This window comes from Chiloscyllium plagiosum, chromosome 21 (genome assembly GCF_004010195.1).
Source record: "Chiloscyllium plagiosum isolate BGI_BamShark_2017 chromosome 21, ASM401019v2, whole genome shotgun sequence".
Lineage (NCBI taxonomy): Eukaryota > Metazoa > Chordata > Chondrichthyes > Orectolobiformes > Hemiscylliidae > Chiloscyllium > Chiloscyllium plagiosum.
The window spans coordinates 34,457,451-34,482,923 of NC_057730.1; the positions used below are offsets into that span (position 1 = coordinate 34,457,451).

At 39.9% G+C, this 25,473-nt stretch overlaps 2 protein-coding genes across 12 annotated transcripts in view; one reads left to right on the top strand and one right to left on the bottom strand.

The window, feature by feature from the left end:
- The window catches only part of mlst8 (MTOR associated protein, LST8 homolog (S. cerevisiae)), an 86,360-nt gene that overhangs the window by 37,669 nt on the left and 23,218 nt on the right, over nucleotides 1-25,473 (bottom strand). The window lies entirely within an intron of this gene.
- The window catches only part of LOC122560743 (hexosaminidase D-like), a 48,107-nt gene that overhangs the window by 12,033 nt on the left and 10,601 nt on the right, over nucleotides 1-25,473 (top strand). For all 10 annotated transcript variants that reach the window (XM_043711747.1, XM_043711750.1, XM_043711745.1 and 7 more), the window contains 9 exons: nucleotides 265-367; nucleotides 4,117-4,354; nucleotides 9,212-9,321; nucleotides 10,261-10,348; nucleotides 12,304-12,468; nucleotides 15,382-15,565; nucleotides 17,591-17,662; nucleotides 17,901-18,105; nucleotides 19,724-19,806. In XM_043711747.1, coding sequence (XP_043567682.1) covers nucleotides 279-367; nucleotides 4,117-4,354; nucleotides 9,212-9,321; nucleotides 10,261-10,348; nucleotides 12,304-12,468; nucleotides 15,382-15,565; nucleotides 17,591-17,662; nucleotides 17,901-18,105; nucleotides 19,724-19,806 — 1,234 coding nt within the window. In that variant the 5' untranslated portion in view covers nucleotides 265-278. The remainder of the gene's footprint in view (nucleotides 1-264; nucleotides 368-4,116; nucleotides 4,355-9,211; nucleotides 9,322-10,260; nucleotides 10,349-12,303; nucleotides 12,469-15,381; nucleotides 15,566-17,590; nucleotides 17,663-17,900; nucleotides 18,106-19,723; nucleotides 19,807-25,473) is intronic.

Here is a 25,473-nt window from a genome sequence, read left to right on the forward strand (position 1 = left end):
TTTGAAACTGATGATAGTGCAAATGAAGACTTGTTTGAAGTGATAAAGATTGTATTACCCCAATTGGATAACTGATCACTCATCCTTTGGCAGTTTTTTGGACCTTAATTTGAGCAAATTGTTGTTTTCCCAAATGACCACATTTTGCATAAATATTTATTTGATCTTTAGTGCCCTAAAGCTATGCAAGAACACCATATGAACCTAAGTTCTAAGATGGTTTTAAAAATTAACATTACTGATCTTGTTTTCTCTTCCCTGTAGGATTACAGTTGGCCATGGCACGGATAAACTGCATGACTGTGCTGCGTTTCCTAGTTTTGTTGATTGTAGTAATAATGGGTTTGAAGATGTATCCAATATTCAAGTAAGTTATCTTTCAAATTTATTTTCAGCATGTGGGTGTCAGTGGCAAGGCCAATGTGGGAAAAGATCTGCTAACTCACAATTGGCCCACAAAAGCAAAATTGGCCAAACTCTACCAAAAACACCCAGAATTCCCAAGCAGGCCCACAAGCCAAATCAGACAGCCCATGCAGACAAGAGGATGCACTTTAAGCTCGATATCAGTGACAGAGCACCACAGATATTTCAAAGCCCCAAGGGCAGTTTCACAACCCAGCAATACCAAAGCCACATAAAGAGCAGGTCAGACAGAGAGGCATCAGCAAGGACATGCTCCAGGAGCAGGACAATGGAAGCACCTCACCACTTCAGAGGAGACAATAACATCTACCTGTGAAAAGGAATGGAACCATCAATACTGTCAGGATGTTGCATTGTGTGAAGGAACAGGACATTCATCCGATAACTGTTTTCCAATTAATGTCCTTGTAATGTCCATTTCCAGATACACTGTAGTTTCCCATTTTTTAATCAGCTTCATTGTGCGCATTACTATAAAACTGGTCTCATCATCAGCTCTGGGAAGAGAAATATAATCCACCTGTACAGACTGTCAATCCTGTGTCAGCCTAATCAATTTCTCTTCCACCTACATCACTTGCAATAACTGTTTAGCAATTTCACTTTGAACTATGTTTTGTGCTCTCTAACCTATTGGGCAAAATTTCTCCGACAGCCAACATTTATAGTTCATCCCTAATTGTCCTTGAGAACTTAGTGGTGAGTCTTGTATAATTGCTATAGTCTGTGATAAAAATGTCCCCACAGTTCTTTCAGGTAAGAACATCTTAGACATTGACCTAGCATAAATGTGAGAACAGCCAATCTATCTTGATATCAGGATATTATGTGAACTCAAGGGAAACCTGAAGATTATGTTGTCCCTCAACTCCAGCTGCACTTGATATTCAACCTTATTGAGGTTACAGGTTTGAGAATGTTTTCTTGAAGAAAGTAACTCAAAGTGTGATGAAGATTCAGCTTGCCTTTGCCATGATCCCACTAGGTTCTAGCTGTGGGTTAATTGTAGGTTGTGATGGTAATTTATGTTTGGTTGAAGGTTCTTGCCAACAGGCATCAGGTGAGATTCTTAGTTGGTCGGGTAAATGTGGAAAGCATCTTTCCCCTTGTGGGTAAGTCTAGGACCAATGGGCAAAATCTCAGAAGAAGGGGTCGTACATTTATGACAGAGTTGGGGAGGTATTTCTTCTCGCAGTGGGTAGTGAATATGTGGAATTCTTTACTGCAGAGTACTGTAGAGGCTGGATGATTAAGTATATTCAAGTCTGACAGAGACAGCTTTTTAATTGGTAAGTTAATCAAGGCTTATGGGGAAAGGACAGGAATGTGGAGTTAAGGATTATCAGAATGGCCTACTTTGGCTCTTAGGTCTTATGATCTATTCATGACAATTGTAACTGGAAGATACGATAGTAGGAATCTCTAGAAAAGTATTACCGAGGTAAGATAAGTGTCAGTTAATCAGTGGCTCTGTTTTCCTGTACTAGGGTCAGTATCACTGCCCAGTATGAAATTACAGACAATTTTCTGCTTGGGATACACAGATTTGCGCTTTTTAAAATTTGATTTATTATTGTCACATGTACTAAGATAGAGTGAAAAGTATTGTTTGAGATTTGGGAGAACATTTGTGGATCAGGTTGTAAATTTGCTCGCTGAGCTGGTAGATTTGTTCTGTTTTGTTTAGTGTGCTATCCAGACAAATCATAGCTTATATAAGGATAGAGGTATCTCGATTATCCAAACAAGATGGGCGGGCACTATTTTGTTCAGATAATTGATTATTCGGTTAATTGATTTCCTCTGGGGCTCGGAGTTTTCTGTGAAGTCTGCTCCCCGTTCAGGAGACTTGGCAGTCCATCCCCACCCACCGTCTGACCCCCATCCGCGCACACCCCCTCTCTGGGGCAGCCGTACTTTACACCAACAATAAGACTGCTGCTGCCTTTGTGGAGTAAATCTCCAAATAGACCTGTACAGGACAATGTTGGAGAGATTATCTGGGAAGGGGGGTTCAGGGTACACCCCTGTATAGAACTTCAGGGAAAGTGTAAGGGGGAGAGAGAGAGGGCAGGAGGTCAGTCATTTAGAGACGGTGCCTGGACAGTCCAGGACTGTTCTTGGCAGCATTTCAGTGAGCCGAGTTCATTTTTAATCATTGTGCCTGTAAACAAAAGATCAGGGTTGAAACAGGTCTTTGAAGTAAAGTTTCTATCAGGACATTGAAATGCCCTTCGGGTAATCCGATATTCAGATAATTGATATTCAGACAATCGAGGTTCCTCTGTACATCAGGGTAATAGAACAGAATGCAAAATATGGCGTTACAGCTACAGAGAAGGTGCAGAAAAAAGATCAACTGTAATATATGAGAAATATGTTCATAAGTCTGACAACAATCTAGCAAAAGCTGTTCTTGAATGCGCTGGTCCGTATTTTCAAACTTCCATATCTTCTGTCTAATAGCAGAAGATGGAAGAGGGTATAATCGGAGTGGGAGGAATTATTGATTATATTGGCTGCTTTCCCAAGGCAGTGGGAAGTATCAATGGAAGGAAGGCTGGTTTGCATGATGAACTGGGCTATGTTCACAACTCTGTAATTTATTGTGGTCTTGGGCAGAGCAGTTGCTAAACCAAGCTATGATGAATCCAGATAGGATGCTTTTTATGTTGTATGTATAAAATTGCTAACAGTTATTGTGGACATGCTGAATTTCCTTAGACTTCTGAGGAAGTAGAGGCGTTGGTGTGCTGTCTTGACTGTAGTGTTGATGTGAATGGACCAGGACAGTTTGTTGGTGATATTTACTCCTGGAAACCTGAAGCTCGATCACGTCCACCTCAGCATCATTGATACAGACATGGGTGTGCTCTCCACTCTGCTTCCTGAAGTCAATGACATTGTTTTTCTGACATTGAGGGAGAGATTGTTGCCTTTACATCATGGCATTAAGCTGTCTATCTCTTTTATGTACTCTGCCTTCCCACCATTACTAAGTTGGGCTTCCAGCCCTTCTTCCAATGAAAAAGAGGCTTGCATTTATATAGTGTTCTTCATGACCATCAGACTCATAAACCATTTTACAACCAATGAAACACTTTTGAATGCAGTCACTGATGTGATGTAGAGTATTGAATCTTTTCCAAGTGAATTTTGTCTTTCATGACAATCTTTCGTTTATTACATTCCCAAGATGTTATTAACTTTCCTAAATAGCTTCCATTTTCAGTAGCTACCTCATGTTTTGATACTCTGCCAAGTCTTTCCCAAACACTGATCAACTATCTCGGCTTGTTCTCAATTTTCATTGTGCGTTGTTACCTCCATCTTTTCTGGCCTCTGTATCCCCATTACTGTTTTACAAAATCTTTTAATAATTTAAACGCGTACATTAATGAATGTTTGTGATGTCTTGAAGAAATCCCTATCATTTTACTATTATTACTTCTTTCTCCTTCTCTAGCTTGTCTTTCCTCATCCCCATAACTGCTAATCTTCTTCTGCTTTCACACGAGTTTAATTAAATAAAGTCATTTCTACTTTAATTTTGAACTTCAAGATTTACATTTTAATGATTAATCCGCTTTCACCAAATTTAATCTCACCAGTGTCCTCGGTTGGAGAACCCGTTATAGGTTTCTGCTTAAGAGAATTTGCTAATTTAAAGTAATTGGTTGTCTATTTTAGAACAAAGCAATTGGACACTATTGCAAAAGATAGCTTTTGGAGTAAGCGTGGAGGAGCAATTGCAAATAACCAAAAAATGGAGCATGAAGTAATCCAAACCACACAGCAGGTAAAGGAAATCATAAAGACAGAGGTGAAACCAAAGACTCGGAAACAGAAGGATTATGGCATTTCAGGGATGAGAATTGTACACTTGGACCTCAAAGGAGCTGCACCAAAACTTTCATACTTGCAACAGGTAGGACATGTCATTTCAGTAGTTGAAGCTACTCTTTATGTATACTTTTGAATGTATTTAAATGAACTATGTAGAAGCACATGTAGTTGGAAAAAAATAGAATATTCTGTTGATAAGGCTAAATGAGTGAAGTACAAAATGTTTAGCTTTAGCATAAACACTAGCTTGGACTTGTTAGGACAAAAGGCCTGTAAATACGATATAATATTTATGTTAGAATAAGTTGTAAGATAGCGCCATAAGATCTAACCAACTCACTTTCCTTCCTTTGAGAATAGCAATTGAGGGATAATCTGATTTAAGTATTTTACATGTTAAAAATATCAGACAGTTAGGTAGAGAGAAAGAGAATTTTGTTTAGCAGGAATTGAGGACAAGGGGACATAATAAAATTAAAGTTAGGCCAAATAGTAATGAAATAATGCTCAGCGGACCTGGTAATGTTGAATGATAGAAACACAGTTAAAATTTCAGATTGATGATTTTTCACCATAACTTCTCATAAAGGGTCATCAATTTGAAACACTGACTCTGCTTCTTCCTGCAGAAATGCTGTCTGTCCTGTTGAACATTTCCAGTATTTTTGGTTTACAGATTTCAGTATCCACACTATTTTACTTTTGTAAGGTATCAGGCCCGATTGAATCTTTTGAGTAATGTCAAATACATTGGATTTTTAAGAAAGGGAATAGACTTTTGACATTTTTCCCAGAAGGCTGCAGATACTTGCAGCAACATTTTAATTTCAACTCAGAGATAGATGGATTTTTTTGCTGAGTTACAGTACTAATGTATAGTATATGATACGAAGGGAGATACGTGAAGTAGAAATCAGCCATGACCTAAGTGACTGGTGGAGCAATCCTAAGAAGCTGAAATAACAGGAACTGCTGTTCCTATCTTTCTAGTAGACCTGATTCACTGGGAAATAAACAGAATCACAATACTTGGCTTTACTCTGAGGCTTGATTCTAAGGCTTGACCTTAGCACCTCGCATTTGTCTGAATTAAACTCCATCTGCCACTTCTCAGCCCATTGGCCCATCTGGTCAAGGTCCTGTTGTAATTTGAGGTAACCCTCTTCGCTGTCCACTACAGCTACTATTTTGGTGTCATCTGCAAACTTAGTAACTGTGCCTCTTATGCTCACATCCAAATCATTTATGTAAATGACAAAAAGTAGAGGGCCCAGCACCGATCCTTGTGGCACTCCACTGGTCACAGGTCTCCAGTCTGAAAAACAACCCTCCACCACCACCCTCTGTCTTCTACCTTTGAGCCAGTTCTGTATCCAAATGGCTAGTTCTCCCTGTATTCCATGAGATCTAACCTTGCTAAGCAGTCTCCCATGGGGAACCTTGTCGAACACCTTACTGAAGTCCATATAGATCACATCTACCGATCTGCGCTCATCAATCCTCTTTGTTACTTCTTCAAAAAAACTAAAATCAAATTCGTAAGACATGATTTCCCATGCACAAAGCCATGTTGACTATCCCGAATCAGTCCTTGCCACTTCTTTCTTTTTTGCCATGAAGTAAAGGATGTCACCTATGCCGAACACAGTTATGCAGAAACCTCAGTTGAGCAAGATGGTGGACATGTCTGCAGATCCCGGCAGAAGGTGGCATCATCAGAACAGGGGCGATGGAAATGTAAAAACTGGGAGAATGAAATGGAGCCTTTACAGAAAGCAGAGCATGAAGACTGGGGGTTTGAAATGGATATCAATCCCACCAACTTTCACAGCTACCTTGACCATGCATCCTGCTTCCTGTTAGTAGCTAATCGGGCCCTCAGCCACAATCAACCCATTTCTCATACTTCTGGCCTCATACCTTCCCTCTTCAACAACAACAAATGGATTCCTCAAGTCCTAACTTTCTACTGCACCAGTCTTTGAATCCAAAGGATCATAAGCTGTCATTTCTACCACTTTCAGTGGCATACAACAACAAGAAACCTATTCTCCTCCCGTCCTTTGTTAGCATTCTGCAGGGACCATTCCCTCCGTGATGCTCTTGTTCACTCCTCCTCCACTCCCAACACCTCCTCATAACCCCACAGCACCCTCATGGTGCAATCACAGGTATAATACTTATCCATCTATCTCCTCTCTCCTCATTGATCTTTGTGGCCTCAGACAACTTCCAGGTGAAGCAGAGATTTATTGTATGTAATCAAAACTTGTCTACTTTATTTGCTGTGTACAATGTAGTCTCTTCTGCAATTAGGTGACGAAGTGCAGACTGAGTGACTGCTTTGCGGAACACCTTTACTCTATCTGTAAAAATTATCTAGCTTCCAGTTGCCTGCTTCTGTAATGCAGCACCATGTTCTCATGCCAATATCTCTATCTCAATCCACTACAGTGCTCCAGTGAAACTCAATGCAAATTGGAGGAACAACATCTTGACACCTTCCAGGCTCAATGGTGAATTTCATGTTTGTCTAAATGCCTCTTAACTATCATATCTTTACCACCTCCCCTGGCAGCACATTCCAGCTCCAATCCTGATGAAGGGCTTTTGCCCAAAACGTCGATTTTCCTGCTCCTCAGATGCTGCCTGACCTGCTGTGCTTTTCCAGCACCACTCTAATCTAAACTCTGGTTTCCAGCATCTGCAGTCCTCACTTTTGCCTAGCACATTCCAGCCATCTCTCACCCTCTGCGTGAAAACCTTGCCTCACACATCTCCTTTAAATTTCACCCGTCCCACTTTAGATCAAAGCTCTGAATATTTGACATTTCCAGCTTGGGAAAAAGACTCTGACTATCTTGCTGATTCATGACTGTCATAATTTTATATACTTCTATCAGGTTGCCCCTCAGCCTCCAATACTGTAGCAAAACCAATCTATGTTTGTCCAACGTCTCTTTATACCTAATGCACTCCAATCCAGGCAACGTTGTGCCAAACCTCTTTTGCACCCTCTCCAAAGACTCCACATCCTTCCTATCATGTGATAACCATAACTGCACACAACACTCTAAAATGTACCTTAACTAAAGTTGTATATAGCTGCAACATGCCTAGCCATGTATAAAATGTCTTTGATTCTTTTTAATCCTACTTTCCAAGGAGATTTCATGGCTCCTTTTAGCACTCCTCATTTCTTGTTTAAGTTCTTTCCAGCTTCCTTCAAACCCTGTAATTATCTTTCCAGGCCAGTTCACAACAGCAAGCACCAGCCTTTTGATTTCTCTCTTTTAAAAACAAGCTATTATTCAAAGTTCAATTCTCACTGCAACTCACAGTTCCAAACCAAAATTGAGAAAACAGAAGAAAAATAATGACGGTGTCAACGTACTCTCTTCTACATACACTGAAATAACCCCTTAAATATCTGCAAGTCCGGCTCTAACTTAAATTGTGAATTCAATTTTGCTAGCTCTGTTTTCATGCCCTCATAATTTTACTTCTTTAAATTTTTAAAACTAATCTCTCAACCACTCCTCTCCCTCTGACTTAATGTTAAATTCCAATTGTATGGTCACCATTATCCATGTGCAATTTCAATTAGATTATTACTTGATCATACCTTGTTACACAATACTAAGTCTAGTATAGCCTGCTTTCTGGTCCATTCCAGAACATGATTTGCTAAGAACCTATCCCCAAAATCATTCTCAGAGCTACTCGTAAAGGCTACTCAGGAACTCTCATGATTCACACTATTTGACAAATCCCCGTTATCTCTTCTCCATCCTGCTGTGTGGATACTGTTTGGGACTTTAGAAACATAGGCAAGCTAATGAGTGGAATGTTAGTTTAAACTACTTTAGACATATTCAACCAGTGTCACTGCTTTCTGCCCATCGGGGACCCCGCTTTATGATTGCTGGTCTGGAGAACTAGGGTTTCCTGCCACCGGTTGCAATCTCAGTCTGAGGTGGAGTCAAACGATTGTTGCAGAGTCCCTGATATTAATTTTATTCTGGGTGCTTTCAGTACTTTCCCAGGCATTCCACTGCGTAGAAAACCATTCTCCAGGTGGCTATTTCACATGGTTCACTGACAGCCGAAACAATATTCTTGCATTTAAACAAGTAATTTTCCACTTGATCTTCAACTGCTCATTGTCATGTCCAGTTAACCCTTAATGTTCTAGTTTGAAGCTATCATTTTTAATCCTACCACTATAGGGAACTGATGACCACTAATTATTCTGAGACGTTTGGTCCATTGTGTCTGTCCTGAATTTTTCAGATATCAGTCATCCATTCTTTCCCCATATTGTTGCAATTTTTGTTTTCTTCACATGTTTATCCAATTCCCTTCTGAAAGCAACTGTTGAATCTATTTCCACTACCGCTACCTTTTCAGTGCACTATAATCATTAGATTAGATTACTTTACAGTGTGGAAACAGGCCCTTCGGCCCAACAAGTCCACACCGACCCACCGAAGCGCAAACCACCCATACCCCTACATTTACCCCTTACCTAACACTACGGACAATTTAGCATGGCTAATTCACCTGACCTGCACATCTTTGGACTGTGGGAGAAAACCGGAGCACCCGGAGGAAACCCACGCAGACACGGGGAGAATGTGCTCCACACAGTCAGTCGTCTGAGGCGGGAATTGAACCCGGGTCTCTGGCACTGTGAGGCAGCAGCGTGCTAACCACTGTGCCACCATGCCGCCCACAATCATGTTAACACATTACATTACAATGTTCTTTCTTATGTTACTTCTGGTTCTTTTGCTAATCACTTTAAACCTTGGAATTTTTGGTTTATGTAGGGGATACAAAAGTGAATCTAGTATTTATTTGAACTCTTTCTAAGAAAGCATAACTGAGAGAAGAATTCTACAAACACAGCCTGGGAGTAAATGTCTCTATTTTGTAGATTTTCCCCCTTCTGGCCAGCACTGGGGTCAACGGTATACTAATGGAGTATGAGGATACCTTTCCTTACCATGACGACCTTGAAATTCTGAAATCCACCTATGCATTCAGGTAGGGATTGGTCAGCACGTTCAGCTGTTAACTAGAAGATTGGTGGTTCATGTCCACCCAGAGACGAGGCATGGATGTTGGAGTGGCATGGTGTCACAGTGGTTAGAACTGCTGCATAACTGCACCAGGGACACAAGTTTGATTCTAGCCTTGTGTGAATGTCTGTGTGGAGTTTGCAAATTTTCCCTGTGTTGGATGTGAGCACAGAATCATAGAATCCCTACAGTGGTAAAACAGGCCATTTGGCCCAACAAGTTCATACTGACCTTCCAAAGAGTATCCCAACCAGATCCGTTCCCCTACCCTATGACTCTACATTTCCACTGACTAATGCACCTAGCCAACACATCCCTGAACACTACAGGGCAATTTGGCATAGTCAATTCACCTCACCTGCACATCTAGGAAACCAGAGCACCCGGAGGAAACCCAGGCAGACATGGGGAGAATGTGTAAACTCCACACAGTCGCCCAAGCCCGAAATCGAACCCGGGTCCCTGGTACTGTGAGGCAGCAGTGCTAACCACTGAGCCATGGTGCCGTGAGGGCTGTGACCTGGCAATGAGCATGTATAGATGGGAACATTAGTCGTTACCTCTGTTCCTTTTCTTTCCTCCATCCCATGGTTCCATAGCCTAGGATGATGCTGCAGCCAATAATGGACATTAAGGGGTTCATTTCTGGCTGACTGTTATCAATGAGTCTAGAAGTTGTAGAATAACAAGAAATCTAAAAGTTACAGGTTGAAAGAATGTTAGATATGTGGGAGAGAATTGCAGGCTGAAATCTAATGGAAGGATTTGAATAGTTTATTTATACACTAATGAAGACTTAACAGCGATCTATGTGGAATTCAGTATTCTTTTACCTCTAGAGTGTCTCTGTAAAGAGTGTCGTTGTTATACACTTGCATTAATTCCATTTATTTTCTTTGTACAGTTCTGCTGACATTGACAAGATCCAACAGTTAGCTGAGAGCAATAATCTGGAGATTATTCCCCTAATTCAAACCTTTGGGCACATGGAGGTAAGGTCAATGGCTGAGTGTGGGAGGGACTGAGTGGACAGGTAATTTTACTATTGAATGGGTTTCCTTGTAACTAGGTTTGTAACACCAGTAACAAGGTCTGCTGCAGGTATCAGACAGGTCTGAGGCGTTCTGATAATTAAAACAAATCAATGTTTCCAGTGAGACCCTTCCTGAAAATGCTGCTTGGATTTGGTTTCAACCAAAGTCAAGAACGTACTTATTCACAAAACTGCTGAACCTTTTCAGTTTTTTCCTATTTTTAATTCTACATTTTTTTTGCTGTTTTAAACCCATTTACTGAATGACAGACATGGAATTTGTGATATTGAAGTTGCTCTTCCATGTTTATGGATGTGGTTCCATTAATTAGTCTCTAGGATCCAATATGAGGAGCCTGGTTGAATTTCTGACAATATCAGTGGACTGTTGTCAAGCAGTTGAATATGGGAAGACATTTTAGATTTTTAACTATATGGCAGTGCGGTACTTTTAAAAAAATTCAATCACGATATGATCTTTGCCAGCAAAGCCAATGTTTATTGCCAATCCCCAATTGCCGATGAGGAGATGTGGTGAGACATCTTCGTGAATCACTAAAGTTCATGTGGTGTAGGTACACCGAAAGAAAGTTCCAAGATTTTGACACAGTGATAGTGATTGTATTTCCAAATCAGGATGTTATATGGCATTAGGAACTTGCAGTTACTGGCTTTGTTCTTCCAGATGGTAGAGATTGCAGCTTTGTAAGTTGTTGTCAAAAGGAGCTTTGTTGATTTGCTGCAGTGCCTCTTATAGGTGGTACATATTGCTGCCATTGTGTAACGGTGGTTGAGGGAGTGAATGTTTAAAGTGATAGTTGGGGCGCAGATTAAGTGATCAACTTTGTCCTCCATCCTGGCAAGTGCTCTTTGTTTCTCTTTTGGAGATAGCAGACAGACATTGGGGAATTGGAAGGTGAGTGCCTGGTAAGCAGGTCTGGTATTTAACATAGCAACTCTTTTCTTTTCAAATATTAGATCTTCTGCAACCGCCCTTCATGAGGGTACAGACTCCATACTGTACCTTAGATGTCTGGCCTATCTGTCTCAGTGCTGCATTTAACTTGCACTAGGCAGAAAACAAGTGACATACAAATATTTAATAAAACATCTATTGTAAAGTTATTTTCTATTTTTAAAAATGAACGATCAATGAATTGAACAATGCAAATTATACAACCAAATGTGATTTAACACTTGGAAAAAGTGAACTGTCAGTAAATTGAGGGTTGTAATTGGGATTAGTGTTGATTTCAGATCATTTCTAATCATGAGGGAAAGCTCTGTGCTGAGTTGCTCCCTTTAGATCCATCGATATGAAACACAGACATAAAGGGGCTCAGGGCATTAAATAGGTTCTGAATGTTCCTCATGAATGTTCCTTTTGAAAATTAGGTTATTCCTGTGATTTATCTTTCATTCTAATAAGACATGAAATTTACAAACCTCAATCTTGCCTGAAAGAATCTTAGAATGTTGAGGGGAAGCCCATTTGCTGCTTTGTGCAATAGAATCTTAAGCACTTGCCAACAAATTTTTTAGTTAAGGAAATTAATGATGGTCTATCACTCATGAACTTGGTTAACTGTTGACTTTTAAACTGCTGTTAGTTTCCAGGTCTCAAATCATTATTGAGATTTCTTGAATAGGATCAAGTAATGACTTTATTCAACATCGTCAAAACCTGTAGCGTTGGAAAAGCACAGGTCAGGCACCATCCAAGGAGCAGGAGAGTCGACGTTTCAGGCATTAGCCTTTCATTAGGAGTTCCTGATGCTTTTCCATGGTCACATTTTTCTACTCTGATCCTCCAGCATCTGCAGTCCTCACTTTCTCTCTTTATTCACCCTTGTCCTAATAACTGAAAACTGGTGAGTTGTTTTATTGTTTAATTGTAGATTGTTTTCTTGACAGTTTGTTCTCAAGCATGATAAATATTGGAACCTCAGAGAGGTAAAGAAATATCCCAATAGCCTGAATCCCCATTTGGCTGGATCTTTGAATCTGGTGAAGGAGATGCTGTCTCAAGTACTCGATAAACACAGCAAATCTGGCTATATCCACATAGGAGCTGATGAGGTAAGTAATATGCAGAGATGCTCATTAATTGTAGGGTATAGGATAGCAATATTGTGGTGATAACCCATCATACAGTTTATTGTTTGTAGTATTTCATAGAACCCCTACAGTATGGAAGAAGGCCATTCAGCCCATCGCGTCCACACTGACCTTTCAAAGAGCATCCCACTCAAACCCACCTATCCCTATAAACCTGTGTATCCTATGGCTAATCCACCTAGCCTGCAGATCTTTGGATTGTGGGAGGAAACAGGAGCACCTGGAGAAAATCCATGCAAACATGGAGAATGTGCAAACTCCACACAGATAGTCACCTGAGTGTGGAATCAAACCTGGGTCCCTGCACTGTGAGGCAGCAGTGCTAACCACTCAGCCATCATGCTGCCCTTATAATCTTTGTACTTGTGCAGTTTACACATCAAGCCTCATGCAACAATTCACATTAATATATAGTAATGGCCTTTAGATGGAGCTTCTCAAAGCTGGGAGATGGGTGGTGTAAGAACTTAAAATAAAATTAAATGTATTGGGGGTGAGTGGGGAATAGCAAGATGGTGTATAGTTGGTCAACACGGAGAGAGTGCAATAGGATCGTGGAATAGGAGTAGCTGTGCTCCAGAAGAGTTGGTGTTTTGTAAGGTGGAGGGTGGATGTTGCCCAACTTGCTGCTCAGTGGGAATTTTCATGATGTTGCATTGTAGGTTATTGATCTTGTATATTATGTAATTGGAGCAACTAAGTATAATAATAGTGAGAAATGAATTATAGCAGAGAGTGAAATTGACTGGGGGAGAATTGGAAAAGTGCTACTCATTCTGCAGATACTAGCTGGATGTATCAACCTCCAATCCCAGTGTGGTTTCAAAACTGCACGGTCTACAATTGACATTATTTTTCCACTCTGGCAGTAGAAAGAGAAATGCAGCAAAAATATAAGATTACTACATATTGGCCTCATTGATCTCACTGTGAAGAGAGGTGGTCCATTTCAGCTGCTGGAGAAAACAAGCTGCCTGCTAAATTTGCTTAATGTAATCCCCACTTGACCATATGACAGATAAAGTCTGTTATGATTGGGTAACATTGAAACCCTTTGAGATCTGCAATGTGTTCTAGCACTGACTTTTTTGGCAAATTCCTCTCTTTGCTGCTGTCAGAGCATCATATACCAGACCTGAAGGAAACTGTTCAATGTTACTTCTCTGGGTTGCAAGGCAAAGATGTATGAAGTTCTCATCAGTGAGCTGCTCTGTGCTAATGATACCTGTACTAGCATCCTATAGAAAGAGCTGCTTCAGCAGCACATGGCGGACTCTATCATGCCTATGAACTTTGTTTAAATCAACGTCAGGAAGACAAATGTTATAGTCCAGTATGTAGTCATTATCTATTAGCACTGACAATGTAATGCTTTACATGTCTAGGCTCCAAATCACCAGCAATGTCACTTGAAGCTGAAATGAATACACACAGGTCACCAAGTTGAAGGTAATCTGTCCAAGATCATAACAGTGTGGAACAACAGCAACCTGAGTGAAAACATCAAAATGTGAATCTATCAAGCCTGTGTCTTCAGTCAGTGAGACCAAAACAACATGCTAAGCAAAAGAAATGCTGACAAATTTCTCTTGGCAGGACATGATCACCAATTCTGGAGCATGCAGATCCTGTCTGCATTCACCCCTTATTAAGTCAATTATATCAGTGTTGACTTGGCCTCATTCATCAGACGGATGACAGTTGCAGACATGAAGACCTTTGATATGGATCACTTGGTCATGACCTCTTCTAAATATACCTGGAGAGACAATATCAAGATGGCAGATATTCACACTGACAACTAGGAGAGATTTGCTGACAGTTAGGATCTCTGGAGGCTGATTGTTTGGAAGGTCAACAGAAGAGGCAAGCAGAAATGAAAATCTTAGCAGGCCAAAAGAAAACCAAGGGCTGTGAATCGTGCACATTCTCAACCGATTGTCTTCCTCTGCAGCAAATGTGGCAGAGACTGTTGACTTGGAGCAGAATTGCTGAGATATCAGACTGTGTTGGCCATCACATCAATCATTATCTTACATGATGGAGGAATCACTTTGTGATGAATGGGATATTTACAGCAGTCATGCTATCTCCATTTTTCATTTCTAATGCTGTGCTTAGTAATCAGTCAGAGGACTAATGAATCTGTTTTTGCTTAATTTAACTCTGACAATGGAGATAGATTCAGTTTCTTGACAAGTGAACACTTATTAGTGCAAGGCTTGCAGTTCCTTTAGCAGGGGTTTTGTTCTCCCAGGTCTCTTGGAAAAATTGCTTTCAAAGAAATTCAACGTGCTGTCCAAGTGAAGTCTATATGGTTGACTGAACTATAAGATTGGAAGATACATGAAAATGGTTTTGCGAACTGGCATCTATCACATTAAAGCTTTTTATCCAGTAGAAGCAGTTGCATTATTTGGAGAATTTCTATAATGTTGAAAATTCAACAATGAAGCAGAAATTCATAATTGTTTTTATTGCTATTAACTAATAAAATCTTCTCTTTCCCTCAGATTTAGACAGTTGCAATGAATTCTATTGAGAATCCCCTATGGTGGGGGTTGGGGTTAGTTTACCATTTGCTGTATGAACACTGTGGTTAGATACTAGAGTACTTGAATAGCATGTGTTATTATGTAGTTTATACCAAACTTGTATTTATGCAGTATGTTTAACTTTTAAAACCAAGGGAGAGAGGCAGAAGGGTATAGATAGGGGGGCTGTGCCAGAATCTAAGGCCTAGACAACTAAAGGCAGACTCACCATTGTGAAGCAGTTAATTCCAGGATTCTAATTAAAGGAGTATGAATACCTTGGAGGGTTGGAGGGCTGAAATTACAGGGATTTTATAAAGAATTTACTTTTTTTTTTGAGGTTTTTAATCTTGGAGAAGGTACTGAATCCAAACAGTGGATCAACGAACAACGAGGAGACATTGGAAAGATGTATTTGGACCACATAAAGCAAGTTGGGAGTTTCGTGGTCAAAAGATATCCTGGAATTAAGCTCATCATGTGGGATGACATGATGCGAAAGATTAGTAAAGAAAGGATCATTGGTGAGTCTTTTTAATTTTTTTGTTTTAGAAAGGTAAGTAATAAGATTTTATGATTTGTTTATTCTATGACATGTCATGCAAGTTTGGTGGCAAATTCAAAGATCTGCAGTCTCTTCTTTGTACTGAAAGAAGCTCTAAAGATAAAATGGAATTTGAAAAGATATCCCTCTTGCTTAATGCTACATTAGGGTGAGAATTAGGTGCATTCTATATAAATACAATGCTTCCATTCAGTTTATTTCAGGATCTCCAGACACCCCAAAGTGCTTTAAGCTACTTACAAGTTTTTGAAGTGCAATCACTGCTACAATGTAGGAAATGTAGTATCAAGTTTCCACAGAACAGCAAATACAATTATTTTTTGTGATACTATTTGAGGGATAAATATTTGAATAGGACACAAGGTAGTGATTAGTCAGTTTTGGGATGACATCGCTAACGTGGCTTGATTCGAATTGCTCTCCTCGAAGAAACCCCAGAAGAGTTGGTACCCCTCTACAGGGCCATGATGAAAATATTCTGGAAGGCCAGTATTGAGTGATTTCTACAACCAGCAGCTTCATAATATTTCTGTTGAAAATAGATCTCTTCCATAGCTGGAATCCATCTGTGGTAACCAACATTCCCTTACAAAAAGCGACACTATGGTATGTTTGGTCCCACTCAATGTTTTAGAGATTGGACATTAATCATTGTTGGAAAACCATTCTGGGTGTCTTGGAATTGTTTCTAATTCCCCCTGCTGTTGCTATGAATTTAGCAAATACTTTGTATATTAAAAATGTCATGAGCCCCAATTTATAAATAAATCAAGACTCTAATCATTTTGGTTTGTAAGCAATATAAAAATGTGGAAGTGAATCTACCTGTGTTTTGATGTTTTCATATCATCTCATGTCTTTTGATGCCATTCCTGAAGTCTAGCCATGACACTTGTAATTAATGTATTAACACATTACCTATATTAGCTTTGGCTTACAGGGAACACTCTCGCTTCCTAAGACATTAGTTTGTAAGTTTAATTTCCAGTCTGAAGACTTGAGCACAAAGTCTAGGCTGACAGTTCGCAGAGTGCTGTAATGGGAGGAACGACTTTTCAGATGATACTTAAAACCATGAACAGAATTTTGTACTAACAGTGGGGGTCTTGGTCATCAGCTTGAAAACCAATGAAAACCACTTCCCCATCACTTCACTTCATTTTTGTTTTGGAATGGCCCACTGGTGTACATGCCAGTTAGGCAGTTAACAGGCTATCGGTGAAGTTTTCACTGAAATCAGAGGTCAAAATCACCCAAAGCCCACAATACATGCCACAAGTGAGTGATGGTGGGAGGTGGTTCACAGGTTTGGTGCTTGGCAGTTCACAGGTCGAGGTTTAGGGGAATTAGCAGAAGGGACAGGAGAGAGGCATTCAGATGGTCCCACTCTTGTTGCCAGGTCCTTTTCATCAGGCAGTGAGTGCCTTTAAATGAGGGGCCTCATTTCAAGTGGCTAATGAGCAAATGCATGAAATATGGCAAGCTCCTGCCAACTATGCAGTTAATAGTAGTGCTAGTGGGATGAGTCCTTTTTTTTTTAAAGTGGACATTAATTGATCACGTAAGGGTACAGTTGGCAGCTGGGATGGTCACTCATGGTAGTGGTGGGGATGGGGGAGGTCGCAAGATTCTGCTCCAAGTCCCTTTTTTTGTGCTTGGCTTAAAAATGTCATAGCACATTTTGAAGAAGATCAGAGAAGTTCTTCTTGGTGCTCTGGCTAACATTTATTCCTAAACCAGTCTCACTAAAACAGAACACCTGGTTATTATTGCTGTTTGTGGAACCTTGGTGCGTGCCTGTTGGTTGCTGAATTTCATACAGCAGTGACCACACCATAAGTACTTAATCGGCAGAAAGACCTTTGGGACATCCGAAAGCCATCAAAGGTGTTACATAAATGTATGTTTTTATTATACCATGTATATATTATACATGCAGATATATATTTTATACATGTAACGTACTTGAATGATCTCTTCCCAGAATCTGGTATAACCGAACACATTACCCCGATGGTGTGGTTCTATCATCCAGACTTTAGAATTGACCAAGTAGGTAAGTAGAAACAATCCTCAGTGCTATCATTATCTTCCCTCTTTTGACTGTTTCTTTATGGAATCATAGAATCATACAGCATAGAAAAGGCCCTTTGGCCCACCATGTCTATGCTGACCAACAAGCCTCAAACTACACTAAACCCATTGACCTGTATTTGTAGTTAATCATCATTTTAAGATGAATATCAGGGTTTTGGTTGTATTCTTTTGTATTAAAATAACCATTTGGTATTTAGAGACATTCCTTACCAAGTACATGGACAGTGGATTCAAGAATGTCTGGTTTGCAAGTGCCTTCAAAGGGGCAACGGGTGTTAGCCAGAATTGGACCCCCATTAAGTTCCATCTGGAAAATCACCTCCGATGGCTGCAGGTGATGAAATCCATCTCAAAGTTCTCAACTCTCCGCTTTCAAGGCTTGGCATTAACAGGCTGGCAAAGGTAAGACACTTCCTGCACTTATTTATTCTCAACAATGTCAAGATTGAAAATAGAAACAGTCACTTGGGTAGAACAGTACTTGAAAGAAATTCACGTTGTTAAAGTTTTTCATCTTGCACTCATCAGGACAAAGACAAGAATGCCAAAATTTCAACCAATCACAACAATTTATCTTAAATGCTACCAGTGATGGTGAAACAACCAATATGTGTAGAAACACACCACTGAAATACTACATCACTGCAGCACAACAAAATGTCAACTGCCTCTCAAAGATGGTACTGCCCAAATGTTCACAGGAAAGGGCAACCAAAATTAATTAATCATCCCTGTATTTCCAGCAGGTACAATAATTCAAAATCATGAGATGTCCCTCACATGTGCAAATGGGTATTAAATTTTTATTCGTTTTCATTTGATGAAAGGAACATATCGATTTAAAATAATGCTTTACTAATACAGAATAATTCATGGTTTTCCGATAATTGTCTTTTATTTTTAGTTTGACAATTATAGTAGCATCATTGACAAATAGTTTGGTTGCAATTCACAATTTCATTCTTGTTCAGACCATGGAATCCCAAGAAACCATACTAGCATTCAGTCACAATCTCACAATATCTGATGGTCCTGGAGGTACAGAGGACAAGTTGAATTTTTTACTTGCGGGGTTCTTATGTATTCCAAATACATGAAAGCATTAAAGCAGCCAGGTCATAAGGTTATTTTGACTAGTGGGTCAATGGAAAATTGAACTGCAAAGCTTCTATTTTGTTAAAGTTTAATGCATTAAAAATAAATTGCTGCTTCAAGCAGAGTCAAAGAATTATTTTAACAAGTCACAGTTTTAAAAGCTTCAATTTTCAACATTAGCAGATGATCGAAGTAGCTATAGGTGTTGTGAAACAGAATCATAGTGGGACAATTTTTATTTCATGTTCTCCAGTAACTCTGACCATATTCTCACTGATATGTCTGAACTGGTCATTAGCACATGTGCAGACATATACTGGCAGAAAATGACTGACTGATGTCTTGGTGCCCATCTCTGCTATATGGGCCCCAGGAGAGCTACCATTGATTTTGGGAACAAACTCCAATTTCATTACATTTAAAAAAAAGTGCTAATTGATTTGCAAGTTTAGTTTGATTGGCAGAGGCTTTTCATGTCAACTTGTTTTAATTTTAAATACTGTGTAATGGTTTCTTGACAGAGATTTCAGTATTTCCTCAAGAACTTGCAGATTTATGAACACTGAGAAATTTGTAAGGCAGCATTTATTGCTGGGGTGGACAATCTTGAAGGAATTAATGTGCAACTCTGTGGCTTTAGGTCAGTTCAGTAGGAATGGGATCAGAAAGGCTCTAGTGTTGAATGTACCATCAAGTCCACCAAACCAATGATTAGAAATTGTAATTGTTTATACAATCCTGAGTCATCCCAACCCTTACTTTAGGTGCTTCGTCAGTTAATAGGAAGCCCTTTCTGGATATGAGAGATAGTGGACATTGTGATGGTTTCAGAAGATTATGATCTTGTTCAAAATTTCTTTTAAAATGATGTCAATTAGAAAGACATATCAGACAATTTTATGCTGTTTCTATATCCATTCTTCAGGTACGATCATTTCTCAACTCTTTGTGAGCTGCTGCCAGTTGCAATCCCATCCCTGGTGGTCTGCATGCAAACTGTGACACATGGTGAGTTTCTTTTAGTAAAATAAGTTGCAGTTATTTTGTTTTGGTTGCCATTCACATTTTCTTTGGATACTTTTTATTTCCTCTTTTTGTTTTACTTATTGCTTCACCACTCTGTTTTTGCCTTGCACCATCAAACGTTTTGTCATTTCATTGCTCAAAAAATCTTTTTTTGTTCTTTCTCTAACCCTTTCCTCCCTCTCACTGACTCCAAATGTTTAAGACTTGTTATATTAATTTCTGTCAATTCTAATGAAAGGTTATTGACCTGAAACATTCAAGGTTTTTCTCCCCACTGATGTAGCTAGACCTAGAGTATTTCTAGTACTTTTGTTTTTGCTTAGATTTCTAACACTCAACAGTATTTGGTTCTCATGTTCAGCACCACTTGATGTAACATGCTGATTTGATGTATATCTTCCACAGGCTCCTCCTGTCAGGTGTACTGTAATAAGTGTTCTCCTTCACAGCCACTGTACTGTAAATATTTTGCCTAGTACTTTCTCCCTTTCTGCATTGCCCTGAACTAATACAGATTATGTTCTCATATCTGTGCTATTATAATAGTAATACTATAGTGTAATATTCACTTGTATAACTTAATGTTCTGCTATAGAGAAACACAGCTGTTTGTTGTGTATTTTGGTGCACTATCTGAAACCTGAAGTCTCTGACATGAGAAGTTTGATGCTGCTGTTGAAGCAAGAACCCCACAATGTACTTAACACAAGCCAGTCTAACTGGAAGCTCACTTTGTCTTTTTTCTATCTTTAATGCACATTAATATAAAGACTGTTGGAACTGGAGAATTACACCAAGAATCCACAATAAATACACCTAGAACACATACACCAAAGGTTATATGTAGATTTAAAGTCCTTTTAACTGTCCCATCAAACATTTGCAGTGAAGGTACAGCAAAGGCGAGGGCTAGCGATGACCTAGTGGACTGTTAATCTACACACTCAGGTAACGTACTGAGGACCCAGGTTTGAATCCCAACGTAGGAAGTGGAGGAGCCACAGTCCTTGTCCAACAGGTTCAAGAGTTTTTCTCTGTGTGGACAGGAATGGGGACTTCAGGGAGGATGAGCCAATTGACCACAGCACCGTGGTGCAGGGAGCCATTCAAGTTGGGGGGAGAGAAGAGAAATGTTGTTGTAATTGGGATATTATAGTTAGATGCATAGACATTGTTCTCTGTGACCAGGATCAAGTGTCCCAAAGATTGTGTAGCCTGCCTGGTGCTCAGGTTTGGGATATCTCATCTGGGGTGCAGAGGAACTTGTAGCAGAAGGGTAAAGATCCAGTGGTCGTGGTCCATGTCGGTACCAATGAAATAGATAAAATTAGGGCAAAGGTTCAGCTAAGGGAGTATGAACAGCTAGAAGCTAAATTAAAAAGCAAAACCCCCAACATTAGAGTATGAATCCTTTCTTATTGAAGGATAGCAAATTTATATAGTATTTTTCGCAGGAATTCAGAGCCTTCTGGGCTATTAATTCAGGTACGGCTAGGAACCCTTCGATGATGAGGGAGACCACTAAGGCATATGCTCGAGGCTTGGTCATCTCATATTCTGCGACCCGGAAAAGTCAAAAGGGAGACTCGCTTGAAGGCAGCTGAAATTGTGTATGTTGATAGGCCCTCCATTACTAAGCTACAAAGGATCACAGCCCATAGGGCAGCCTTGAATACCGCACTTACCCAAACAGCAGAGAGGGAAATATTATTCACAAAGCAGAGATTATTTGAATATGACAACAAGCCTGGCAGATATCTAGCATATCTTGCCAAAAAGAAAAAGACTCCCCAAGCCATTACGTCTATTAGAGAAAGTGTTGATACCCTGAATTGTGATCGTAAAAAGATCAAAACAGCGTTTAGAAAGTTCTATTCTGAATTGTATAAGTCGCAGGAATGTGAGGATAGAACTGGGAAGATGGAGTCCTTCTTTAAAAGTGTGGCCCTTCCGGGCCTAACCTCAGAGCAGGTGTTGATCTTGAATGCCCCCTCGACAAGGAAGTACTGGATGTGGTTAGGCAGCTTCAGAGTGGCAAAGCACCTGGGCCAGATGGATTCCAGGTTGAGTTCTATAAAGAATTTATAGGGGAACTGGCCGGGCCACTCATAAATATGTACAATTACTCACACAGTCAGGGCTGCCTCCCGCCTTCGTTGAGAGAAGCAAATATTTCTCTCATTCTTAAGAAGGGAAAGGCCCCAAAAGATTGCTCTTCATATAGACCCATATCTTTGTTAAATTTGGATTTTAAAATTCTTTCAAAAATGTTAGCATTAAGACTGGAGAGGGTTTTACCATCCATTATAAAAGAGGACCACAAGGGGTTTATAAAGGGTCACAGGTCAACTAATAACATTAGAAGGGTCTTAAATATGATACAAGTCTGTCAACAGGCAACAATACCGGGTTTAGTTGGCTCCCTAGACGCAGAGAAGGTATTTGAGCGCCATATCTTTTTTATGCGTTGGAAAGTTCAGTGTTGGAGAGGTCTTTACCAAATGGGTTTCAGTATTATGTAATGATCCCAAAGCAGCGGTGATCACCAATGGTTTAAGTTCGGATAGCTTTAGCGTTGGCAGGGGCTGTCATCAGGTTACAAATTCAATTTTATGAAATCAAGAGGCCATGCCGGTGGGAGGCCTTGCAATATATCTAATTTACCAGACAGATCTTGCTTTCCCTTTTGGTGGTCACCAGAAGGTTTTCTGTACTTAGATATTTTTATCACTCCAGTATTTGGTCAGCTATATAAAGCCAATTACGTACACTTGAGAAAATAAGGGAGGACCTTCACCGCTGGGGAGATTGCCAATATCCTGGCAGAGTGGCCTTAGTTAAGATGAATATCCTACCTTGTATTCTATATCCGATGAGAATGCTTCCCTTGATGCTGCCGAGACAGGCATGTGTAAGCTTTACAGCTGGCTCGGCTCCTTTATCTGGAATCATTGGAGGCCCCTTATCAAATTAGAAAAACTGCAACACCCACAAGGGGAGGACTGGACTTTCCAGATTTCAGGATGCACCAATTGAGATCCTTATTATCTTATGTAGCTGATTGGGTCTCTAGTGACCCACAATCAATCTGGTTAGATATTGAGACTTCCCAAGCAAAATGTCCCCTCATCAATCTATTATTTATGGACAAGATGAGAGGTATTATGGAGTATTGTAAAAATCCTATTGTACTAAATACAATTAAAGCCTGGAGGACAATGCGACAAGATGAGGGTAATCTGCAAAAAACCTCCCCTTATACCCTACAGTGGGAGCACCAGGATTTCAGCCTGGGTTGACAGATGCTACATTTAAAACTTGGGAGTCCAGAGGTATCTCCTGCTTGGGAGGTTATGATGTCCTTTGAGCAGCTGCACCAGAAGTTTGGACTGCCTAACAAGGACCTCTTTCGGTATTTTCAAATACAAGACTTTATACAAAAGAAAACCACACTGATAGTCAATCCTTACAAATCGGGACAGGGAAAGGAGAGTGCTATGACCGATGGGGCCGCCCTCGGTCAGTACTCTTTATCACTCACTATACAGAAAGGTCTCAAAGGACATGGAACGACTATATAATCAAGAATTAGGGTTGGAAATCTCTAGAAATGTGGGAGGAAGTCTGGGAAAATGCCAGGAAGATCTCTATCTGTAATAGAACTCAGGCTATTCAATTAAAGATACTTCACAGGGCTCACATGGCACCTGAATGACTCACAAAATTCAAGGCAGAGGCATGCCCAATGTGTCCTAAATGTAAAATAGAAGTTGGCACTCTCACACATTGTCTATGGACGTGCCATAAGATCTGTAGGTCTTGGGATAGAGTAACAAATGCCTTGACAGAGATTTTGGGTACAGAGATTAATCAGATCCAATGTCCCTACTTTTGGGCTCTCCAAATTTTCCCTCCCTGGAAGTATACGGGAGGAAATAATTTTCTATCCTCTTCTTTTGTGCAAGGAAAAATATTTTAGTGAATTGGATATCAGAAGGCCCCCCAGGACTTTCAGACTGGCAAAGGATAATCATGGAATATATCCCCCTTGACTTCCTCACGAATATGGTGCAGCAGAAAAACTGAATTATTTTATAAAACATGGCAGCCCTTTTTTGAACTATATCGACACAGATATTTCAGCCATATTGTCCAGGGCTTTTGTTTAGCTGTGGTAATGGTTCTGGCTGGTTCAGGGCTCCCCGGGAGGAGGAATCCCGTATAAATACGGGTTCTATTATGACTTGATGTATATCTATTTTGAGCATGTATCTAGTTATTTAATTACTTTGTTGTTTATTGTTAGTAATGTTTGATATCCTATTTTATGTTTTAGTTGTTTGTAGAATAGATTAGTAGTTAGTTGGGTTTTTTCCTTTTTTATTATTTATTAAAATTTATATTGGTGCTGTTATCATATTGTAAAGTGGAATACTCTTGTTTGTATTATTTTTGTAATTTTGGAAAAAAAATCTTTAAAATTTTATTTTTTCAATAAAAAAATTTTTTAGGAAGCACAACCAAAAAGGTAGTCTAGATAACTACCTGAGCCATGAGCTAAGTGGCATAGGGTTAATGCATGGCTCAAAAATTGGTGTGGGAGAAATGGGCTTGAATTCATAGGACTATGGCACCAGTACTAGGGAAGAAGGGACCTGTTCCGATGGGATGATCTTCATCTAAACCGTGCTGGGACCAGAGTCCTAGCGAATTGCATAACTAGGGTTGTAGACAGGGCTTTTAACTAAATTGGAGGGGGTGGAATTCAGTTATAGTGAAATTAGAAAACCCTAATTAAAAAAGGAAGTAACAGTGCAGAACTCAGGAGAGGTTATTAAAATCTCCAGCGCAGATACAAATAGGACAGAGTGTATGGAAAGGCTTAACAATTAAACTTCAAGCACGCTGAACAAACAAATGACAATGAGAAGAGGGACAGTTAATACAGGACTGAAGGTGTCATATCTCAAAACATGCAGTATAAGGAATAAGGTAAATGAGCTTGTGATGCAGATCGAAATTGGCAGGTATAACGTGGTAGTTATCATGGAGACGTGGCTGCAAGGGGATCAGGATTGGGAGCTGAATATTCAAGGATGTGCATCCTATTGAAAAGATAGGCAGGTGGGCAGAGAGGGTGGGGTTGCCTTATTAGTAAGAAATGAAGTTAAATCAAGTGAAGTAGGATCAGATGGTGTAGAATCTGTGTGGGTAGAATTGAGGAACCACAAAGGTAAAACAAAACATAGTTGCAGTAATGTACAGACCTCCAAACAATAGTCAGGAACTGGGGAGCAAGATACGCCATGAGATAGAAAATATATGCAGCAACGACAATGTTACAGTGACCATGGGGAATTTCAAAATGTTGGTGGACTAGGAAAATCAGGTTAGTAGTGCATTGCAAAAAAAGGAATTTGTGGGATACCTACAAGACTGAGCAGCTTGTCATGTAGCCCACGAGGGAACAGACAATACTGGATTTAGTGTTGTGCAATGAGGCAGACTTGATAAGGGAACTTAAGGTGGAAGCACTCTTAGGAGGCAGTGATCATAATATGATCGAATTTACTCTGCAATTTGAGAGGGAGAAAATAGAATCAGAGGCAATGGTATTACAGTTGAAGAAAGGCAACTACAGAAGCATGA